The 24,380-nt window shown below is 24.9% G+C and overlaps 2 protein-coding genes across 2 annotated transcripts; one reads left to right on the top strand and one right to left on the bottom strand.

Moving 5' to 3' along the window:
* Positions 1–544: 544 nt before the first annotated feature.
* Positions 545–17,330, bottom strand: LOC129979278 (conserved oligomeric Golgi complex subunit 6-like). The gene is made up of 15 exons (XM_056090702.1): positions 17,059–17,330; positions 16,826–16,969; positions 16,344–16,415; positions 14,867–14,925; positions 14,127–14,238; positions 13,076–13,158; positions 12,901–12,971; positions 12,226–12,396; positions 9,407–9,550; positions 7,752–7,911; positions 6,586–6,832; positions 4,303–4,470; positions 2,120–2,281; positions 1,050–1,129; positions 545–949 (listed from the first exon to the last, which is right to left on the bottom strand). The coding sequence occupies exons 1-15, from the start codon at positions 17,161–17,163 to the stop codon at positions 802–804; spliced, it is 1,926 nt and encodes a 641-aa protein (XP_055946677.1). The 5' UTR covers positions 17,164–17,330; the 3' UTR covers positions 545–801.
* Positions 17,331–17,733: 403 nt separating this feature from the next.
* On the top strand, positions 17,734–18,531 carry LOC129967954 (H/ACA ribonucleoprotein complex subunit 2-like protein). Its single transcript, XM_056081924.1, has one exon. It carries the CDS (start codon positions 17,839–17,841, stop codon positions 18,337–18,339), a length of 501 nt encoding a protein of 166 aa, XP_055937899.1. The 5' UTR covers positions 17,734–17,838; the 3' UTR covers positions 18,340–18,531.
* The last annotated feature ends 5,849 nt before the right edge of the window (positions 18,532–24,380 follow it).

Here is a 24,380-nt window from a genome sequence, read left to right as displayed (position 1 = left end):
AATTTTTTATTTGACTGATATAAATATGTTTAATTCAATTTCTAAATATTTTATGACATTTATGGCAAATTATTAATATTTTTGGCTTGATTAGTATTTTCTAATATGCCATATTCTATCAAAAATACTTAAATCTTTCACCATAATTAATGAGAATCTCAAATAATGACAATCTCCTACAAATCTCTGTCTAATTACATATTCTAGTCACACTTTTAATATATTTTAAACTTAATAAAATAATTTTTTTGGCTTAAAAAAAAGCCAATACAGTTAAATCTTGGCAGAGATTTTTGGAACAGAGGTGTTGCTGGACAACAACCCACTGAATAAAATAAGCCTGTTCATGTCTAGCAAAAAATTTGGAACATTTTCAAATAAATTTAAACAATACTGAATGTAGAATTAATCTCATTTTTTTTTTGTCTGAAGCTGGCAGTGAAGTTTTGGCAGTAATAATTAGCAACTCATGGTAGTAATGAAAAATAAGATAATTTGTTTGAAATACTTTAACAATAAAAATAAATGACCATTAATCAACAAATAAAGAATAGAAATAATTTATTAGGTATACATAATTTCATATCATTACTAAATGGTAACATGAATATTTCTATTTAACAGAAACAATGAATTAAAAAATATTTTCATTGCAAAAGTTTCAGAAATTGTACAAAACTATACACACACAATATATAATGGAATCTATTTAACCATTTAACAGTGAATATCCTTTATTTAAATCTTGCAATATCTGCAATTCCCTCATCCAATTATGTAAAACTATCCCAGATATATTGTTCATAGAAGCAAAGTTCTCACTTGTTCAGGTGTCCTCGGGAGTAGGAGTTGAGGCTCCATATAATTATTGCTGGACAAATTCACAGCTTCATATATCTGTGTATATGCATTACACAACAACTCCATAGAACGTTTTCTCAATGTTTGTCTAAAAAAAAGTAGAAATGCTATATTAGCAATTTATTTTTCTACAGTGAACGATTACAGGGCAAAAACAAGATAAAATTTAAATATTCCACTAAAATTACCTCAGAGATGCCGAAAGGAGTAGTATGCTTTGAGGTATTGTTAAGGAATCTGGTGCTGAAAGGAAACTGTCCAATTTTTTCTGTAAATAAGAGAAAAATAAATAAATAATGGTCTTTATTGTTAGGAAGGAATTATAAGGAGTTAAATTAAAAGGAATTATAATCAGTAATTGCAACATCATATTTAAAGTATCACATATGATTAAAATTCTGATTATCTTAACTACACTTATCTAAAAAGTTGAATGAAGAACAATATCTTGTTGTGGGTGGGTGAGGGGATTTTATTGCAAACAGTGACTCTACAAATGTATCATTTTACATAAAATTCACAATCCTTCAATGTTTTGTCGTGATTCACATTTGATTGGCAGAAATTTTTATCATCAACCCCCCCCCCCCCCTTCCCAATTATAAAAGATTTCAATAAGATGCTATTTGTTATAAGAAATTTTAAAAATTGCCTTTCAAAGAAGATAAAAAAATTTTTAGGATCTCTTAATTGAATGTTGCTTACAACACAATTATTCTATTGAATAAACTGATAACTTTACTATATGTTCCTTGGAATGCTGAAATTTGAATAAACATTTGTATGTGAGGGAGGAATGATTGTGAATGCAGCAAGAAATTACACACTGTATGTTGTATTTGTATATGTTGTCTTAGATTTTTAATTTTCATTTCTTCTACTTAATTTTATAATTGAATTAAAAATTCTAAAATACTGCTTTTAAGATTATTCAATTCTCCTTTCTTTTTTCCTATTAAAGCTATTTAATGAAAATTCATAGTAAAAAAAGGTCATTAGGTTTATTAATGAATTTCACAATACATAATTCCCTCCCCAGTTTTTCAGATAATGTTGCAAATTGTTCACTATAATGTCATTCTTTTTTTTTTGTCCAGCTATTCAACAAAACTGCAACATTTCATTAAAAAAAAAATCAAACAATGATTTTGCATTTGAGATGAGGTCAGAAACAAAGTTTGTGCCATTAAGATAAATTTCATAATTAACTGGAAAGAAGCCTTATTTTATGAATGTAGGGGAACATAACATTCCTTACCACAGCTGCTTGAATAGCTAAGGCATCACATCCAGGTAAACTAGACAAAGGACCATGTTTTGGTTGAAAATCTTGCAAAGATGTATACAGTGCACCTAATCCTAGTTGTCCAACAATGGTAGATGCTTGTTCACTTACTAAAGTGTCTAGATGAGCATCCATCTAAATTGATTATTCATATTTGAAAAAAAAAAATTCTAATATAATTATGATGAAAATTAATTAATTTTTATAGTTAAAATAACAATTAGACAAATTTATGTAGATATTTTAAATGTTTCCAGATTGAGGATAAAAAAAGAAATTAAAATTTCAGTTTGCTGAACTGGACTAATTAACTGTGTAACAGATATGTACTTACAAACAGATATTTTTTACAAAATTCTAACACATAAAATTGCATACAAATAATGAAAAAATTTGTTAATATGTGTGTTTTTAAAATAACAATTACTGATTAACACAAATAGTTTTAAACTAAAAAATAAAATAGTTTTTTAGTATCTTTTTACAGTTAGCAGTGTAACAAACACACTAAATTTCTGCAATAATCTGTATTTAGAGATAATATATTATAATTAGAACGCTGATGTTGAAAAATAACTCTATTTACAACACCAAACTTTCATTTAACAAATTTTCAATACAATTATCCCAAGTAACAATCAAATCAGCAATAAGATGGAATCACTTATGTAAATCTTCCAATTTAAAGGGATATATGAAATAAAAGTATTTTATGAAAGTTAGCTTTATTTCAAAACTTTTTTAGACTGAAAGACATTTAAATGACTTAGTATTAAATTACTAAGTAATATAATAATATAGAATAATTACAAAATTTCTATGATATTCTACTCTATGCTAATTGGTTTAAAATAGATACATTTTGTAAATTATAAAATAATAAATTATTTGTAATGGACCTCAGGATGATTTTCTAAATAATTTTTCTTCCCAAAATCAGATCTCAAGAGCTGAATTGTCTTTAGTTAGGATAGTGAAATAGTGATTCCTCAAGAAAAAAATCCTCTCAGTGTAATAAAAAGTTTCATGCATTTTCATAGCACTCAAGTTGCTATAGTTAATTCATGTAGTAAATCAAATTAAATACTATCCCAAAGATACTAAGCATTTTAATTGTTTTCTTTGATTTTTGAAAAATTATAAAGAGTTACTCAGTAGATTAAAAACAGCTGTAAAATTTTTTGTTTACAATGATAGGTAGAAAAAGCATAAACACTGAACAGAAGAAAGTATTAAGTTGCTTTTCAGTATGTAATAAATTTTCTAATAGGATTCCCTATAGTTAAATGTGCATCATCCAGAAAACAGTCCATTTCATTACTATATGAAATATTTTCTTCATGACTTTCAGTTTGCCCATTGTTGCACATAAAAGAAAAATTAATTCTTGCATTCTTATGATTATTCAAGTTCAAGTATTTCACAATACTGGGATGCCTGAATTTCTTACAAAGATAAGAACGATTCTAAACCTTCCTCAAAAATTGCAATAATAATCTGTGTTTATAAATGAGTGATATACAAAAGAAGACCCACTTAGTTGATGGCTAGTAAATAATTGTATGTTTAAGCATCTTTTCAGAATTTTAAGGAAACCTTTTTATCTGCCAAACTCATTTAAGCAAGCTTATTTAATAAACAAAGCAAGTGCTTTGGATATTCAATCATTCAAACTAAACATAAGAGAGATAAATTTGCAGTAAATCCAGACATCTTAGGCACCTACCATAGCTGCATTGAATGGGAGTGTGAGGCCTTTCAGTATTTATAAAGTTAAGGCAGTCATTACACATCCCAATGAATGAATATCCAAAAAGTAAATTTAGAAGATTTAGATAACCTTATGCAGAACATGCACATGATTATGGAATATTTATTCATGAGCAGAATATTTGCTTATAAATACTTTGCTGTTTCTGGTCTGAAATGGACAAATGCATGGACATTGCTTGTATAATCAAGTGAAAACATATAGAGCAATTTTTACTTATGTAAATAAAATTTCTGTATTGAATAAAATTTTTTCTTCATGATACTATTTATAAAAAAGAAAGCAATAGCTAAATATAACTGGTGTTTACATTTGAAAGCAGATATAATTGCTGATGCAACAAAACTGACTTAATGATATATCACACACATGCACAAAAACATACCTGTGCTTGAAGCATTTCCAAATGCTGATCAGTATATTCAAAGAGCATCAAGGTTGAATGGATTAAATAAATGCAGTTTGCCAAGTATGTTGCCATATCAGCACTGGCTAATTTAGAGGCAGAAACATGACACATTTGCAGTGATGGTTCAATTACAGTTGTTAAAATCTATAAATAAATGAATTATAAAATGCATTTATGATAAGAATGGAAAAGGTTATTTGAATAAAACAGTAGCAAGTTGTTCATGTTAATATAAAAAAAATCCTAAAATAATTAAAAAAATCAGTGATAAATTAGAAGTGGTTTCAAATCACATGAAAATTATTTTTATTGTTTTTTTTCAAGATTAGAAAAAGCTACAATGTATATTCCTGTTTTTTAGGAATGATATAATACGTATAAATAATAGAAATGAATTTTTGCACATTTTAAAAAATTTATAAGTAGAAAAACTTATAGGAACCATGTTATAGGAATGTATAAACTTTAAATCTAAAGGAAGTGGTTAAATGGATCTGTTGGTGAAAACCTGATATGTTTAGTGTTAATTAAAAGCTCCAAAAACTACAGGATAGTATTAGTGCTATACAATCTAGAATAACACTCAATATAAAAATGGCTTTTCTTTCTGTGCAATCATATTTCAATAGTAAATTGATTTGAATCTAAACTTACAATACAATATGATATACTGATCAGAACAAAAAGGATAAATTTATAGCAAAATTTATTATATTTTCAGACAGTTGGCTGTTTTAATTTAAAAGACTAAAAATTGATAAAAGATAAGCACATTTCATTTAGACAACAGTATCACTTCATTTATGAAAGGGATAGTGACTAAGCATTTTGAATGTCAAAGAAGTAATTTAAAATAAATATAGCAAACAGTATATGCAAGTCATTTCAAAACAAAATTATAGTTATGTTTCAATAATATTAAAAAGTGCTGAAATTATTTTATTTGAAAATTATGAAAAACATGTTTATGTTCTCGGGAAAATTAAATGACAAGGATTTTCACCATTGAGTGTATTTGAAGATTATAGTAATTCAAGGTAAAGGATATTATAATTATTTTTTGATTTATAGAAAGAACATTATAGTGAAATAAATTACTTATGGAATAAAAACAAGTAAAATATTTAGATATGCATATTATAATGCTATTAAATATATAAAATCAAATAAATATAAAAGAAATGAAATAAAAAATCCTTAATTAATTTAGAAAAATAGATCATGATTTTTGAATATCATTAAGTAAAAAATACTTTCCTACAAAAATTATATTAACAATTTTTAAATAGCAATCTCTTAATAATTAGTTCCTAAAACATAATTAAATTATTTAAAATGTTTCAGAAACTAAAATTCAATTACAGATATACCTTGCAATAGCTTTGATAAGTGCATAGAGAATTGATAAAATATAGAGTCTAGGATTTTGATAAAACATTTTACTTTGCTATAGTTATCTACATATATTTACAATTCATTAAACAATATTCTTTTTTTGACTTAATTATTAAGTCTGTAATAATTATATTAAAATCATTTATAAAATTATATTAAATTATCTGTCAGTCAAAACCAATTAGAGCATTAATAAAATATATGAAAAGAATATCAGCAAATGATTCGTCGACAATTCTGAAAAAGATGATGTGATTAAAGAAATGAGATACAATTCTTTATCCCAATCAGGAAAGGATCAATATATCAATTTATTTCTTATTCTACTTAATCTTATTAAGGGACAGGACTGAAGAATAATTTTTAAAAGATATCATTATAAAGATTTTTAGAAGATCATCAAAGAACTCCATTTAGATTTTTTAAGCATTGTTAGATTTTTAGAAACTTATTCATGAAGTTCTATCACACATTTATTAATTAAATATGGGTAAAACCAATCACTATTGCTATAATCAGTAATGCTATAACCAATAATTGTAGTCTATTAACTATTAAAACTGAAATTACTCAAAGAAATGTAGAAATATATAATTTCACTTAAAATTTTAATTTCTGATTAATACTGAATTTTTTTTTTCAGATGATAAAATTGATTCATAATAATTTTATGTTATCAACTATAAATATTGCAGCTTAATTATCATCTTTATTTATGTTATGTCAAAATTATTCATTTTATGTGTTTACGTACTTGTCATATTTTTAATATGCACCTACAGATAACACTAATAAAAATATAAAATAATGTTATAAATATTTAAAGGAACAATGTGTTTAGAATCAGTAATTTAAATTTACTACCTGAGGTACATCTTTTTGACGATCATCAACTGAAACAAGACAAGCATCTTGACATGACAATACTTCTCTCAAAAGGGTTAGAGTTTGTTTCAAAGCTTCAGGTGGCCCTAAATCTGCAGGAGGCATTTCAATTTTCTCCAAAATTTTTCCACAATGACAAGTCAAACTATTGTAAAACATTTTCTGAGATAAAGTATGCATTTCTTCAAGAGTAGTCAAAAGGGCAGCTTCTGTTTTTATCACTTGCCTAAAATAAAATAATTATTTAGTATAACAAAACAGATCTAAAAGAAATTTCATTATATATTTTAAGTGCAGTGCATTCATACAAATATAATAGTTTTTAATACATATAACAAAAAAATATCACATTTATGAAAGGAAATTTGAAAGATGTCATACTAAATATCATAACAAAGTTAAGTAAGCCCTTTTTTATGCATACACAATATTATTTTATATAATTACTTTATATATTTATAATATTATAATATATTATAATTACACTTTTATGTCTCTATCTATAATGTTTCCCAATCATTTACAACATTTTTTTATTTAACTTTTCAAATTAAGTTTAAATGGTCAATTTAATATAAGTAGCTCCCTGTAGTTCACATTTTCTCTTGATCTACACAACAATTTGTTTAGACCCTTGAAAAATGTAAAATATTATTTGAAAAACTGTTTAATTTCATTAATATAAAGAAAGGGAGCATTTATATAGCTCAGTAACTCATCAACATGAGGAAAAATAATGTAAAAATTTTAGAACTATGCAGATAACATAAATTTTAAAAACCATATGACAATGCGTACAAAAGCTATAATATAACTAAGATTTTTTGTTTACACTTGTTAACAAATTCTAGATTCTCAATAAAAAATTAAAAGTACACTTAAATTAATTAATAAAAATTAAAAATAATTATTAATAAAAATTATAGCAATATGCATTTTAATCCAAGATACAGAAAACAGCTATCAGCTATAGGATAAATATGCAGTTTTTAAAACTGAATAATAGTTTTAAAAAATTAACTTTACATTTTCTAAATATATAGTTCATTAGTATTATTAGGTGATAATATTTTTGCTTCTTTTATTTAAAATACTGTGATAAAATACAGTTAACATTAAAAAGGAAAAAAAAAATGAAAACTTACTGAATAGTATGCAAATAAAACTTGAGTACAGATCCCAATTTAAAAAGAGTAACTGCTCCTTGTTCAGAAGCAATAAGAACTTGTTCTACTCGAACCTTCAAAGGCCTACATAAACCTTCTGTTATGTGTGCTAATGCAACTTGAATATCATTTTCAAGTTCTGAAAGGAAATTTATTGTGTATTAACAAAATTAAAAATAATAATATTGATTACTGCACATTTTTAAACATAAAAAAATACACAATGTTTAATAGAAGAGAGTGCAGAGGATTAAAATAAGAATGTTGTTATTTTTTATTTTCAATAACCAATTTGCATATATGGGTAGAATATAATATTTATATTTAGAGTATTTATGAATTACTTACTAATAAGAAATTACATTTTAATCTTTCATTTTTCATTAAATGATACTTTGGAAAAAAAATTCTACAAATTCCTTTTTTCCAGATTTGGACAACTTTTTAAGTTTCAAAATTAACAATAAGCAGAGAGCCATTTTAATTGATAAAACTGACTACATTTCATTCACTGTTAATCTTTTTTTTCCTATAATTTCATGAATTCCAGAATAAAATTATTATTTTCACCCATTTTCATTAAGAATCTTTCACCAGAAAATAATAATAATAAAAATAAACCTAACTCATGACTTTTTTCAAATTAATAATTTTTTATGAAATAATATTGAGATAAAAAAATAAACAATAATATAAATCAGATTTCCAATTTCTTTAAGTGAAATACAAATGCATGAATTGTCCTTTTTGCACCATTCTATTATTATTATTTTTCTCTTTTTACTTTCTTTTGTTATTTAAACAGACATAACTCAGGCATACAAATTGTTGAAGAAAAGAAAAGAGTCAAAAGGAAGAAAATACACAATGAAACACAGAGAACTGACTACATTTCATTCTTTTTTTTTAAACTACAAAGTAAATTATTTTAATTCAATTTAACATTTAAAAAATGTAACAATTTCCATTATCTTAAAAAAGTTTCATCAATTTACATAAAATTATTTTAATTATAAAAGAAAAATATTTTTCAGAATATGAAATTCAAATACAGAAGATAACACTGTAAGAATGCACAGTTAGCTTTTTGAAACAAATGTTGATTATAATCAATATTATGAGTGCTATCTAAAGTTAGAAGTTCATTTTTTTTTGGTAAATGAAAGTATTAAATAAATAAATAAGCATAATAAATTTAACCATCTTACAAATCTTCAAAACTAAAGCAAGCATACAAATATTTAAATTTTTTTAACTGTTTTTTCTTATGGCAACGGGGATTTGTAATGAACATTTTGTTCATAACATTTTTTTTTGTTTGTTGGTAAATTTGTAAAAATGATAATTTACTGTGCTTATCACCTTTTGCTCCCAATGTTTACTTCACTATTTTTCTTCTTGAAATTCTACATAGAAATTTTCTTCTTTAATGGAGGAAAAAACTGCTACATTGAAATTCTTTTAATGTTCATAACTTAAAACTGGGAAAAATAATTAATTAAATCTACGAATTTTTTTTTTTTACAAGTAAAGTTTATTCTTACATAAACAATTCATTTCAATTTACAAAAAGAACAAAAATACAAGTATGGGAAAGAGTGATATTGGATTTTAAGTAGAAAAAGTTTAAATACCTTTGCTTGAACACTTTTTTAAAACAGCTTCAAGAATCTCTTTTTCTGAAGCAGTTGCTTGATGTAACCATGCTAACATGTCTCCAACATAGCGTAAAGGGTCATGTGAGTGCATTTCTATTGGACGAGGAGTTCCACTAACACCTAAATAAAACATGCTCATTTTTTTTAAATATATTTATTTTACAGCCAGTTGTTTATATCAAGGAATTATATTTAATATGAGAAAAAAAAAAAAACCTACAAGAAACACTAAAAAACTTTACTGAATAAAAGGAGATTATTTTTCATAATATCCAGTGAATACAAAAAACACTGCAAGAATACAAAGAATAATCTAAAAATGAATTGGTTTATTCAATTCTATAGAGAATAAATGTTAGCCTTTTATTCTATAAATATTTAAAGTAATTAAAGACTTTAAAAAAGAATTTCAGAGTTTAAATTGTAATAAAGAATAGTTAATGTTTATCATAACAGTAAAATTTCTACAAGAAAAGTATGACCTGAATTCTACCTTTTGCACTATTATACCCAAACCAAAGTAAATCTACTAAAAATTTTATTTCTTATCTATAAAATTTCAATATTTGTAAACAATTATTTTACTGACAATTTTAGAATCTTTTAAAATGAGTACTTATAAGTACAGACAGAGATATTAAAATCCTCATAGCAAAATTCAAGGGATGCATTAAAACAGTGAACACATACACATGCCTTCAGCACTAAAAGTACCATATAAAACATGGGATAAACTAAGTTTCACTGTCAGTGCATTGTTATTCTAGTATACAAAAACCATGATACAGTGACCGGGAAGAAAAATAAGAATGCATTCTAAAAATGGTGTTAACTTACAACAACAGGGCAAAATCACAATTAATGATGAATTGAAGAAAACAGTTTTGTTTGTCACTTAAACATGAAAAGAGTGAACAGTTTTTAAAAAAAATCTGTATATTAACTAAAAATGTATAAAATATACATTCTGAGTACTAACAACATTTATACAACAGATATAAGTTATAAATAATAAAAGCAAAATGCATTTTTAATGAAGCTATCCATAATTCTTGCCAAGAGGAATTTTGTTCTTTGTTAATTTGTTCATAGGTCCTACAGTTCTGGATAGAAGATAATGAGCAGCAATTTCACAATTAAAGAAATTTCAAAAATTGTCTATTGAGTTAAAGTCAAAGATTTGGTGGACTTATAAATTCTCCAAATATTTTTGATTTCAAAATAGTGATTGATACAGTTTATTCTGAGAAGATGGCCATTATTGTCATGAACAACTACATCACAAAAATTTCGTAAGGAATTATGTAAAATGTAGGTTTTAATTTTGATAGCACACATTTTTATTACCATATAATGTATAGAAATGGACAGCCATTTATCATTATGCTTTTCTAAAATAAATGTGCTACTATGTGTAAAGAAAAGTTATGGCCCGCAGGATACAAATTTTCTTTTCTCTTCAGGCAAATTAACAAAAATTGTTGCTTTGTAGGTTTTTGACCCTTTTAGAAGGAAATCAAAAGTCCTTTCATCAGGATTCTAAGGCTGGTTTTGTTGAAAAAGCTGCAAAGAAACTTGATGGTGAAAAAATATAGAATCAAGGTATATTATGGGTCTAATTGTATCAAGGCTAACTTCCTCAATTCTTCAAAACATGATTTATGCATATATATATATTTCAGTAGATGCTATATGCAATGAAAACTGCTCTAAAACAGAAAATATTCTGTGGGTATTTGTGTATTAACCAAAATGTCAAAAATTAGTAGTCAAAAGTATCATGTTCATTGCAATCAACAATTAAATGTCAAAATAATTACCAGATATTTATGCTAGTTTACTGATTAAGTTCATCAATGGCATGCAATTAATACACAAGTATCATTGTGTGTCTATGTTAACAATATCAAATATCAGTTATCCTTGACACTTATGCATATAGGATGGCTATATTCAAATCTTCTGGACTTGTCATCAGTTTAGCAGAATTGGTGCTAGAATGTGAAAAGTTGTTAAGGCAAATTCATCAGTGCTTAAATATTTGAGCTTGTGATTGCTTGCTTAAAAGATGTTTGGCTTCTACCCAGAGAAGTGCATCTGAAATCTATATCTTTGAATTGAAAAAAAATTTCAGTTAACGAAACTAATAATTTAAATTCATTAAAGATTACTTAAAAAAAAAAATTAAAAAGCAAACTTTACCCAGTGTACTTTAGCAACTACTTATAATGCATATTTTTTCCCCCCTTGCTATGAGAGCAAATTTCTTTTTTTGGCACAATTATCAAAACCAATTGCAATAATCAAGTGTATACACATTAAATTCTTGGTTAATTAATTTTCCACAATTAAAATAAGCTTCACATTCATATATATTGCTTTTTCAAGAAAACTAATTATACAAAATAACATGAAAAAAAAAATTAAATTAATACACATTTAAAGTGTCTAAATAAAACATTTTGGAAACAGGATGATAATTTTATAAAAATACAATATTCAGGTTGAAATAAATACAAAATGTATGCAGATCTAGGATTTATGGAAATATTTTTTTTTTGAATAACATGTATAATTTAAAGAGAATTCAACAATGTAGAGATAATAAATAATAAAAATAAAGAGAGTTCGATCACTGGCTAATAAAGATAGCTTCTCTCATAATATTATAACATAACTAAAGAGTAAAATTATTTTGTAAAAAACTTTTTTAGAATAATTAATATTTTTTTAATTAAAAATATGCTAAAATCATAAAATAAAATATAATTTTAGAAAAAAAAATTGATATTTACCTCCTCTGGTTAATGAATCAATAAAAGCTCTGACAATAGCAGCTCTTCGGGCATTAGCATATTCATCTATTGAATATTTGAATAATACAGGGCGATCTTGCAAACTTTCCATTGCTTGACTAAGTAAAGGATTTATTTCTGGTGATTCTACATTCAGAAGGCGACATTCGCCTAAGGGGGAGGGAATCACATTAAAACTGACAAATCAAAATAAATTTGCTCAGATACAAAGAGGAGGAATTGGGATGGTTAGGGAATTTGAAATCGTAACTATTTTTCTGTTTTAAGAATACTTTTACCTATGGTTTTTCAAACAAAAAAAAGGAGAATTTAAATAAATTAGAAGAAATACAGCAGACAGCTATATTCTAATATGATAAGAAATGTCTTCATTTATATCTGAAAGGATACATGGTTGGTTAAAAATAAGACCAATTTTAATTGGAAAAATTTTAAAAATATATATCATTTTTATTGAGTAAATGTTAATTTTGAAGCTGGGAAAACAAATCCTTTTATTCTTGTTCAAAATTTTAATAGCTTCTTTAACTTCAACATAAAACAATAACTGTGCTTGTATGATAATGGATTTATATTAAAAAAAGAAATAATTTTTTGGAAATATTAGAAATAATAATTAAATACTATAAAACAGATACATAAATTTATACTCGCTTTGAGTCCATCGATACAATCTTTCATATGCAGCTTCTTGCTGTAATGCCATAGCTTCCATAATTTCTATTCTATAAAAATTAATAACAACTTTTGAAATTGAGGATAGAAATAAATGCAAATAAATAAATTTAAAGACAAAAACATGATTATAAAATAACAACAAAAAACCTACCCTGCTGTTTGTTGACTGCTTCTCAGAAGGGCCTTGCAATTATTATGAATTTTTTTAACCTTAGACAGAACTTCAAAGAATTGCTGAAAAGTTAAGAAAATATATATATGGTAAGTAAAATTCATAATAATTAAAATGCTTTTAATAAATTTCAGTAATTATTTTTCTATGTTAATTATGAATAATAAAGATTCAATTTCTAAAACATGACTTTATTTAAGCTCTATAAATGTAAAAATTATTTAAGTGCACATACTCAACACAGTAATGTACTGGATTATCATTACTAACAATAATTTGAAAAAATTAAGACCAAGTTATGAAACATTTCAGCAATAATTTATTAAATATTAAACATTCTAGTTAAATCTCATCCAAACATTTAACATCACAACTAAATGCTATACATTTAAAACACTATTTGATTTGAAGAGAAGCATGCATGGAGTTTTTAAACAATGCCTTTTATTTTTCATGATGTTAAAGACAGAGATAAATTTTTATCTCTTATTAAGATTTCTTTGTAATAGTTGATGAACAGTCTGAAGAAAAAGACAAAAAGGAAGGAGAGGCTTTAGTGGTATCTTAAAACTATTTGAACTTGCATAGCCTTAATATGGAATTTTGCAATAAATTATATTTGGTTTCAGTATGTGTTAGTCAGTCTGAAAGGCTAAAAGCCCATGCAATGCAGAAGTTAAAGTTAAGGCGAAGCTAGAGTTCGAGTGATTAGAAAATAATAATTTTTAGAACATGGTTAAATTGAAATTATATTAAAATAAATAATATTTTATTCCTAAATTAGAGGATTTCTACACAATTAAATATAACTGCAGAATCATTTAATTTATATTATAACATACAAAATAATATAAATGATCATCCTCTCTACAATTTCTGTTGGACAGAAATAAATTAATTTTATTTTACTTTATTTAAAAACTGAATGAAGAAATATATAAACAAAAAAGACAAAACTAACTAGGAAATAAATATTTCCATAAATTTATATATATATATAATTCTATGGAAACAAAAAATTAATTTTAACCTTATCTAATCCACCATCTCTAGTGCCTCGAAGAATTTTAATTTCCTCTGGCTTAAGATGAAAAGTGTCAAGAAACGCTTGAGTAACTTCTTGTTTCATTTGAATCTTCTGGCTGAAAAATTAAATTAATTTAGATGAGGCAAAGCAACAATTGCAAATAATAAAAAATAATATTGATAAAACACAGTAAATCAAATTTCAATTTCAAAATAATGAAAAAAAATGAAGTAAATTAAGCCATCATAAAATTAAAAAAAATATTAGTATGGGATAAAAAATTCTAATAATAAAAAATATTTTCATAATAATTTTTTATACTATATAAACTCCTAACATAAATCATTAAAAAATAAATATTCAATATCTATACTAAATTCAGTTCTAAATAAAAACAAAAACTGCTTACAAATTTAGAAAACAAACTTAGAAAAACAAACAGACAAAAAAAAAAAAAAATAAATAACTTAGTTTCTAAATCTAAAATTTTATATAAAAGAAAACAAAGCATTTATTACAGTTTCTTATATAGACAACATTAAAAGGAGCAAAATATTTTTACAATATATATTGGAAAGCATTATTTATTCTGGTCAAAGTAAGTACTAGGAGGAAAGTAGATCACATAAAAATTGATGACATAATTATCACATAAATATCAATCAACAACTATTAATGCCTCAAAATGGATTTTCTTTATAAATTTTACATGCATTTTCTAAAGGAAAAAAAATATAACGAACCTTTCTGCTTGCAATTTTGTAGTTTCATTTATTAGGTCATGCGTTTGAGATTTAGTTGCCTGCAAATGCATAAATATAATTGAATAAGAATGTTGAGGAACTATGTATTAAAATAAAACCCAGCACATATATATTAAGAAACATAAATTTGAAATGGAGCTAATTTGTTAATAAAAATTAATCCAAATGTTAAGACTGTTAAAAACTTTAGCAGATATATTTTAAATGAATGCATCTAGAGATTTTATCCTTTTCAACTACTAAATACAAATATATAAAATATTTAACATTAAATTTAATTTAAACATATCTCCAATTACCATATTAATTTATAATAAAGAAGAAATATACATGTTACTGACAGTCACTGTTCAGCAGAACAAAACACTGGTCATTAAGTAGCAAATTTAGACATAAACAAATTACCCTTGACAGCAGGAGTGTGTATTTCAGACATCATGTTTCTAATTTTGGCTTATATGACATTTTTAAATTAATTTTTTAATATACTTTGTAACATCAACTCTTTTTGTTGTAACACAGTGCAAATCATTTTCATTGCTTTACCAATATTTAATCTTCATTTACTATTGGTAAATATTACCAATATTAATATTTAACAATATTTAATCTAATGTTTGGTCTCTTCAATTATTCTAAATTAAATTATAAATTTCTTATTGATTCAAAAAATATTTTTTACACATTTTTTCTAACCTTCTTGAAAAATAACAATATGTTTTTACATTACATTTTGTAAATTTATTCTTTCTCACAAGAATAGACCCATATTCTTATAGATTTTCTCTTTAATTACAATAATAAACCCAAATTCTTATAAATATACTTTTTAATTACAAAATAAAAATTATATTCTCATTTATTATATGACAATTTTTTGACATTATAGCATTCATTTACATTTCATAATTAACTTAAATATAAACCTTATAATTAGTGAAATTGTAAGCCATTATTGTAATTTAAATTAGAACTATGGAAGACAGAAATAAAAGCAATTTTAATTAAATCTCACATTCTTAGGATCCTCCTGAATAGCACTCCTTTAACAATTGAATGTAAGGGTCTAAATTATTAGTTTTGTTAGATACAAAATGTTCAATGCATTTTCATTCTGCTTATGCATCAAATTTCAATTCAAATCATGATATATTTCTAGTGAAATGTATTTTTGGGTGTTTTTTATTTCACGGTTTTTCAATTAATGCTTTTAGAACACTAAAAAATTAAAGCCCCAAGTTTAAAAGTTGATTGACATTAAATATCAAATGTATACTTTTACATCTTTAAGAGTATGTTCTTGCCCATCATGAAGCTGGAAGAAGTAATATGATTTAAATCCTTTTGTCACTACAAATTATCACAGAAAAAAAAAATATTCCAACATATTTTTCAATAATAAGGCAGTAAGGGGAAAAAAAAAAAAAGAAAAAAAGAAGAAGAAATTGACAATTACTTGCAGTCGACTCATCATATCATTACAACACTCATTCATTGCTGCAACATCTTCATATAAATGATCAAGAGCCTGAAATAATAAGAAACAGTAAATGATTGAAGGTAAGTGATTAAATATTACGCAAAATTAAAGTTAATGAAAATTAATATTGTTACATGTTACTGCCATAAAACATTGGAAAAATATAACGGACATTTCAATATCAAAATACAGCAATGAAATTTGAAACCAAGAAAACATATATTTCATTCTTCTCACAACATTGAATCAAAAAAGGCAATTGTAGCAGAATATCAAGCACTTTTAAATCATCAATTCTTACAGAATCTTTACTAAAATAATGTTTTAGTAAATTAATAAAAAGGAAAAGATCCCACTTAATGCGATATTAACATATTTTTATAAAAAGGGAAAGATCTTAATTAATGTCATATTACCACAACTTTTATAAAACATAATGTAACCGTATCATTACATACCTCTTTAACATCACGAAAAGATTCTAAAAATTCTTCGTTTACTCTTAAACTTCGTTTTTCTATTTCACTACGCAAATTTCTCCTGTTCTTGATATTATTCTCTGTAAAGAAAGTCGACAAATCTTTAAGAGCATCAAGTGTGTCCTGCAATTATAAAAAAAATTATAATTTAGTACGTAAATCATTGCGAACTGAAATAAAAACATTTAAAATCTGTGATTCTAATAAGTTACTTTGTCTGTATCCAAACGAGCTTCTAAAAGTTTAGTTAATTTTCTTGACAAATGATTTGAAGATCTATCAGGATCAATACTTTCTAAGGTTTCCAAATTACTCATTTTAATTTTTCTTTTTGAAAAGTTCACAAATGCATATCTTTAATAAGTCACTTGTCCATAACACAGAATTTTTTATGAAGTTGGAAAATTTTGTTTTGCAGTAGCGGCTGAAAACTAAGTAAATAAAAACAAAATTTGTCTTTTTCTTTTCTTTTTTTTTCCCCTTTTGCCACGACATCTAATCGGCTTAGCCTCTTATGATTTGATGAATAGTCGCCTGCTTAAAATAAATTTGAAAAAAGAATAGCAAAAAACTGAAAATTCTTGAAGAAAGTAAACTAATTTAATGTTAAAGACAGTTTTAGTTTCTTCTATATGTTGAAAATTGGTATTACTCCTTGAATTCTCGATAAAAACATTTTCAGGAGTTCCAGCACGACTTTATGGAATGACATTTTTAAGATAATTTTACAGTTACAGAGAATAAATTTTGATTGAGATTTTATTTCCTTTGAAAACAACTTTCATAAAATATAATATAGAATTTATCCTCCGAATGTACTTAAAAATAAATTTTAAAACCGGCTTGATTGAAATATTTCATTGTAACTGTAACTGCTGATCTAATCTGTTATTTTGTATTTATTCTCACGTTCATTCATCAACGTGGGGTCTTGGACACGTGTTTGTGATTTTATTTTCTTATTTCTTTAATATTTTCTTTCCTCTTCCAAAATGGGTAAAAGTAAAAAATCAAATGAAGATGTTGCAGATGCCAATGACTCTCAAGCTGGAGATGATTCTCAAATAGAAGAAGCACCAACTTTATCGTACGAAGAACAGTTAGAAAATGTAAGCATCATAGCTAAACCTATTGCAACCAAAAAAGTGGCAAAGCGTTTGTATAAGCTTATTAAGAAAGCAGCGGAATACAAAGGTTATCTGCGCCATGGCTTAAAAGATGTACAAGCCTGTATTCGAAAAGGAGAAACCGGACTTGTTATTTTTGCAGGTGATGTAACTCCTATTGAAGTTATGTGCCATATGCCTGGTGTTTGTGAAGAAAAAGGCATTGATTATATTTACACTCCTTCTAGAGAAGATTTGGGTTTAGCCATGGGTGTTAAGCGAAGTTGTCTCATGATGCTGATAAAGGAGCATCCAGATTACAAAGATTTGTATGATGACTGCAGAAAAAAGATGAAATCCATTGCTAATGAAACCTTTCTCAATTAACTGTACTTTTGACATAATATATTGTACTCACTGCATTTCATCATATTGGGGATTTCTGTTATACGAGGATTGCCTTTAATGTCCGCCAGATCATTTTGTGATTTTATTCTTTCATGTGTGCAGATCATATGTACAATCATATATTAAATGAAGCATCTTAAGTTTTGGTAAGAATAAAGTCTTTTTTTTGTACATTTGTTTGACATGCATCTTTTTTTATTTGTTTTGTGTACACTGTTTTTTATCATAGTGATACTAAAAATAAACAACAGTTAGTTGAATATAAGATATGCCTGTGCTTCTGAATTGAGGAATTATTTTTCACCCAAAAGAGTGTTTTATGTTTAAACAATTTTTGATCATTTATCTGGCTCTTTAAATTGTAATTATTTTTGCCAAGTATATTAATGAATCAGTCTGTTATATAGTTTCAAGATAACTCTAAAATAATTTCCATTAAACTATAACAGTCATGCAAATTATTATATTTTCATATGAAAATGAACATACATTAAGTTTACATTTTATTACACTAACTAATAAATCTAAAAATTATTTTGTGAATTTAATTGAATTTCACTGGTTTTTAAGTGTAGAACCAGTCAATTTTAGATCTATTGAAAAATGTTTGTTATTAATTTTTATAAGAATAAGGATGGTTTCTTATTTATCCTATTGAACATATTCAATCTCAATATCTAAGAGACATCAGGCTTTGTCATTGACCATTTATTGTTACATAATTTTAATTTCTCCATGTTTATATTTGTAAAAAATTATGCAATTGGTCTTACATTAATGGCAATAATAATGAATATTAAAAACCTTAAAATATTTTTTGTTCATGAAGCTTTTTTACTTTTTAAAAAATTAATTGCTGAATTTTTTGTTTTACTGGTTTAGCCTGCTTAAGAATGGAAAATAATAAATGAATAGATATTATTTTGCCGAACAAGTCGATTATTATTTCATATTAAGTTTTACTATAGTTTTTTTTTTATATATTTATCGGAGGAAAAATTAAAGTAAGTCTAAGAAATTTTGTTAAATATTATTTCAAATGAATTAAGATACAATATTTATTGAAAACTAATGATCTGTTTTAGCTTTAAATAATAAAATTATATCATTTTGGAAAACTAAGTGATGAGTTAATTGTGTAAGAAATGTATTATTATGAAATGAAATGTTATTTGATTCGAAAAGTATTTTAAATGATATATTTACTTTCTGATAAAGGAAGTATATCTTCGGAAAATACTGTATTCAACAAATTGGGCTTTTTGATTTTGATAAAGTTCCAGATTTGCTTTAGTCTGGAAAAAGCAGGTATATATATATATATAAGCATGGTAGTTCATAAATGAAAAGCATATCTTTCTCTATATAAATTCAATAAGTCAAAACACACAACTTATGCTTAAAATTTAATATGCTATCCTAATATCAAAATTGCAGGTCTCTCTCAATTTTGGTGTAATTCCATTAATTAATGTAAAGATATATTTTAATGACTATCCAAAAATAATTATAATTTTTTCTTTTTATACTGTGGGATTATGCAAAAAAGTTATGTTTGCAGATTTTTTTTTAAAATGGTATTTTTGCGTGTCGTATCCGAGGGAATGTTGCGTATATTAATTATTTTCTTTATTTGCCATTACATATCTTTTTATTTTCAAAGAAAATATATGCATTTTTGTTTTTTTTAATATTTATTTGCATGCACATTGCTGCTGTCCTGATGAAACTGTTTAATAAATTTATTTAAATATAAGTTTTCATTTCTATAAGCAAAAATTATTTTTGCTTAAGAAAAAAAGCTGAAAAAAAAAAAACTGAAAAGCTTTGCAATCTTATTGGCATTATTGATTGAATAATTAATTCTTTATTGATAGTATGATTTTTTTTGAATTTTTTTTTAGGTTAACATGAGAAAAAATTGCAATTACAAAATCTCTACTAATTATAATAATAATGAATGTAAGTGTGTTGGTGCTCTACAGGCCAGAGTATTTGACCTGCAGGTACTTAATTAAGCTCATAAGCTTATATTCTTTTGAATGTAAAAATGTGCTTCTTAGTGCAATTTTTAAATTTTTTTATCTATTTTTAAAATTTAAAAAAATGTCTCTTTAGTGATACCAATTTAATTGCCATGCAAATATTTGTTGAATTTTGGCAGTTTTTTTAAAAATAATTTTTGTGTAATTTCCGACAATAAATTACTTTGTTACCCTGAAATTCAAATTGTTTTCATTGTTTCATCAAAGACTTGAAAATGGTATGATTTTCTTCCATTGATTAAAGGTAAAGGAGACGGATTCATTTAATATTTGTGCATCATTATAAGACAAAAAAAAAAAAAATGTTAAGTTACAGTACTGCCAAAGTTAGAAGATAGATGACTGAACATTTATGTTTTTAATATTGGAATGATATCTTTCCATTATTACTGATTTCCATTAAAAAAGTAATACACATGATGAACTGAATGTAAGACCAATAAAATAATACAACTTTAATGTCTGACCATTTGATGATATTGTAGACATGAATTTATATTTCAATGATTTAACTGAAATTAAATCTAACCAATTTTCCCAACAAACCAGCTAGTTGCCAAAAGTGATTAGTAAAACAATAAAAGGGAAAGTAGGTTTGCCATCTTTTAGATAGTTTTTATAAATTTTTTTAAAGAAAATTATAAAGTAAAAATTTTATGACACAACTCTTTTAGTTCAATTAAAAAGAAAAATTTTGATATTACAATTGTCAAAATTTGTTATTTTATTACTATAGTTGGGCTAAGTTTTGTATGATAAATTGCATATGGCTTTTATTTTCAGTAATGAAATCTTTCAAAATGATATATGATTCTTGTTGGTATACTGGTTTCATATAATTTAGAAGTGGAGCATATTATTTCTCTCATGTTATTATTTATATATATATATATTTTTATTGATGGGAAAAAAAATGTTTAATTTTTGGTAAAATATCAATTGCTTGAATTAAAAAAAAAAAAAGAGTTTATTTGGTATGAGTTATTTATTGGTTGATCATGTGAAATTTAGCCATACAGTTATAGAACGAATGTTGTTATAATTTTTTCTTTCTCATTCTTGATGCATTTTGCAGAACATTCAATACTGTATATTAAAATTATTGATAAAATATTTTTTTGGCATCCTTTTTATTCAACTTCATTTTATTGATTAGGAGAAGTAATCTAAAACTTTTATTATTTAAGATTAGCTTTTGCTGTGCATTATAAAGGTTAAAAATGATTTTTGTAATGATTTTATTTCATATTTAGATATTTAATATAGATTCTGAAATCATATTTTTATCAGAGAAAAAAATATATATTCAAATGCTTAGCAAATATTCAGGAATTAAAAAAAAGCATAGTATGATGATAGCAGTTTTATTTTTATTTATTATATTCCTTAAATAATTCATTAGCGTTTAATAGCAATTTCAGAAATGAAATCGCATTGCTTTAAAAAAATAATTAAAATTAAAAAAAGATAAATGGCTACCAGAAAAAGTTTGCATACATATAAAAAAAACTTGCAAAAATTAATTACCATGGAGTGTAAGCTAAACCAGTTGCTCCATGATATAGTTAGGTATAGATAGAGCCGTTTAGGTGTTTCTATAGAAGAAATAGTATTCCACTCTGAGATAATCATTCTTTTCAATGTGTCTTATGAGATTATATCATAATCATGAGTTTTTCATTCCAACAAGTCTCTTAAATGCTTGATTGGGTTTAAGTTCAGTGATTATGAGGAGAATGCAACTGATTTTTTTTACATCATATAGCAGCTAGAACACATTTTGAGCAGTGTGTTTAGAATCATTCTCCTTCATAAACCAAAAGTAATTTCTAAGGTTCAAATTCTGTGCTCTTTATTTCAAATTTTCTTTTAAAATATTTTTATATCCAATATGACCTGGAAAGTACTGAATCTATAAAGGTTAAATAACCGAAACCACTGACTGCCATATACTCCTAAATCATTAATCTTTCTCCAATGTATTTAACTGTTAGCACAAGATTCTACTTCTGAATCATGTTTTATTCATACTAGCTTGTCAGGGCAAATAACTTTTTCTCTAACCTGGAGACCTATCAATATATTCCTCTGCTAAATTTTAATGCTTTTGCTTATTGATAGATGATAGGTTCTATAAACTATAGTGTCATAATAATGAATTTTTTTTTTTTAAATTTCTGCATGATGTTTTTATGAAATATTTTGTCGTTATCACTCTCTAATATCATTTGCAATTCGAGATGCAGTAATGCTAGGATTTAGAAATGTATCTCTTTTCATGGGCTTGGGCTTGGATCTCATCTTGGATAGGTATTTGTTAAGTAAGTGTGCAATAACATTTCAATGAATTATTAATAACACTTTGGTTCGAGAAATGCATATAAACATATTCTTGAATGGAATTTTTTTTTTTCATTCTTTAGTTTAACTCTTTTCTTTTTAAATCTATTTTAATTTTTACTCAGTTTATCTTTCTAAACCCCCGAAAATGCAGTATTGTAAGTTTACTTACCTGCATTATATAAGTGTTTATAAGAAAATCAACGTTTTGCTTGCAAAATATATATTTTTTTATTATAATTGTACATAAACTTTTTCTATTAGCTATTCTAATTTTTAATTAATTAAAAAATGCAATATATATATATAATCATATTTTTGAAATTATTTTTAAAATATAATGAATTTTGTCAGGAAAATAATAAATAAAAAGATTGTTATTATCATAATAATATATATATATATATATATATATATATATATATATATATATATAGTTAAATTCTTGAAGCTTTGCTATATGTTAATATGCATTTTCTTATAGTAAAAATTCATAAAATACAGTTTTTCAGTTTGATAAAAATATTTCTTCATACGTTAAAGATAAGACTCAAATGTTGGAGAATATATATATATTTTTTTCAGTATTGTTGTCATGAATGTAAATGAAATTTTTTAACAAAATTTTCTCTTTAACCTGTAAAGAAGCATATACCTTGCACTTATTTGAGAATATATATGAGACTTAGTGAAATTTTACTTAACAAAACACAAAATTATATTTATGTTATAGAAAATGTTAATTGCACAAAGCACAATAAATAAAATACTAAAGAATATTGTCTGATGAATAATCCCTTACAGTTTCACATAAATATTTTAAGCATAAAACTTTTAAAAGGAATTTAAGGATTATTGTACTTTAAAAAAATGAAAAATTGAAATCATTATTTATTGATAACAAAAGATTGTAATATTAAATACAATGGCACACATCAGATCTTTCGTATTTTCTGAGATAAGAAAATGGGGGAAATTTTTAAAAGACCTTCCGAATGACCATGAATGCAGCTTTTTGAAATCCCCATTGAAAAACCGATTTTTTGCAAAAGAAGCTTTTTTTAAAGCTAAAAATATTTTTTCAGAAGCCTGATATATGTCCTCTTGGATTAAGATATTTCTAAGCTTACATCTGAACATTTCTTTTAAAAGTTACATAAAAATTTTTTGTTAGGTTCTTTTTATTATATAAAACAGTAATTTTTTTCTTATTCATCATAGCATGTATGCATAAATTTAGCTTCAAAAGACAGTTTAAAACATTGTTATTTCATAATATCCCTAGAGTAAGAACAAACTGTAATAGGTTCGAATTAAGCTTTTCAAGGGTAATTAGGTAAATGTTTCATTTCCTTATTTAATAATACGGCTATGTATTGCAGTTACAGTATTTTGAGAGATTGACTGCAATTACAGTAGACTAGTTTACATACAGTGAAGATTATATGCATGTTTTTTTCTTCTAAACTCAAAAACATCATTAATAAGTAAATGTAATGTTTTTTTTACATCACTGCTAAGTAGAAAAATAAAATATTGATTCATGCAATTACTTATTAATAATACTAAAATTAAAATATAATTAAGGATGTTATAATTTTTAATCCATTTTCTTTTTTCTGGGGGTCTTTACAA

The sequence above is a fragment of the Argiope bruennichi genome, chromosome 1 (genome assembly GCF_947563725.1).
Source record: "Argiope bruennichi chromosome 1, qqArgBrue1.1, whole genome shotgun sequence".
Taxonomy (NCBI): domain Eukaryota; kingdom Metazoa; phylum Arthropoda; class Arachnida; order Araneae; family Araneidae; genus Argiope; species Argiope bruennichi.
Note: the sequence above shows the minus strand (reverse complement) of the source record. Positions and strands in the feature narration are given on the sequence as shown.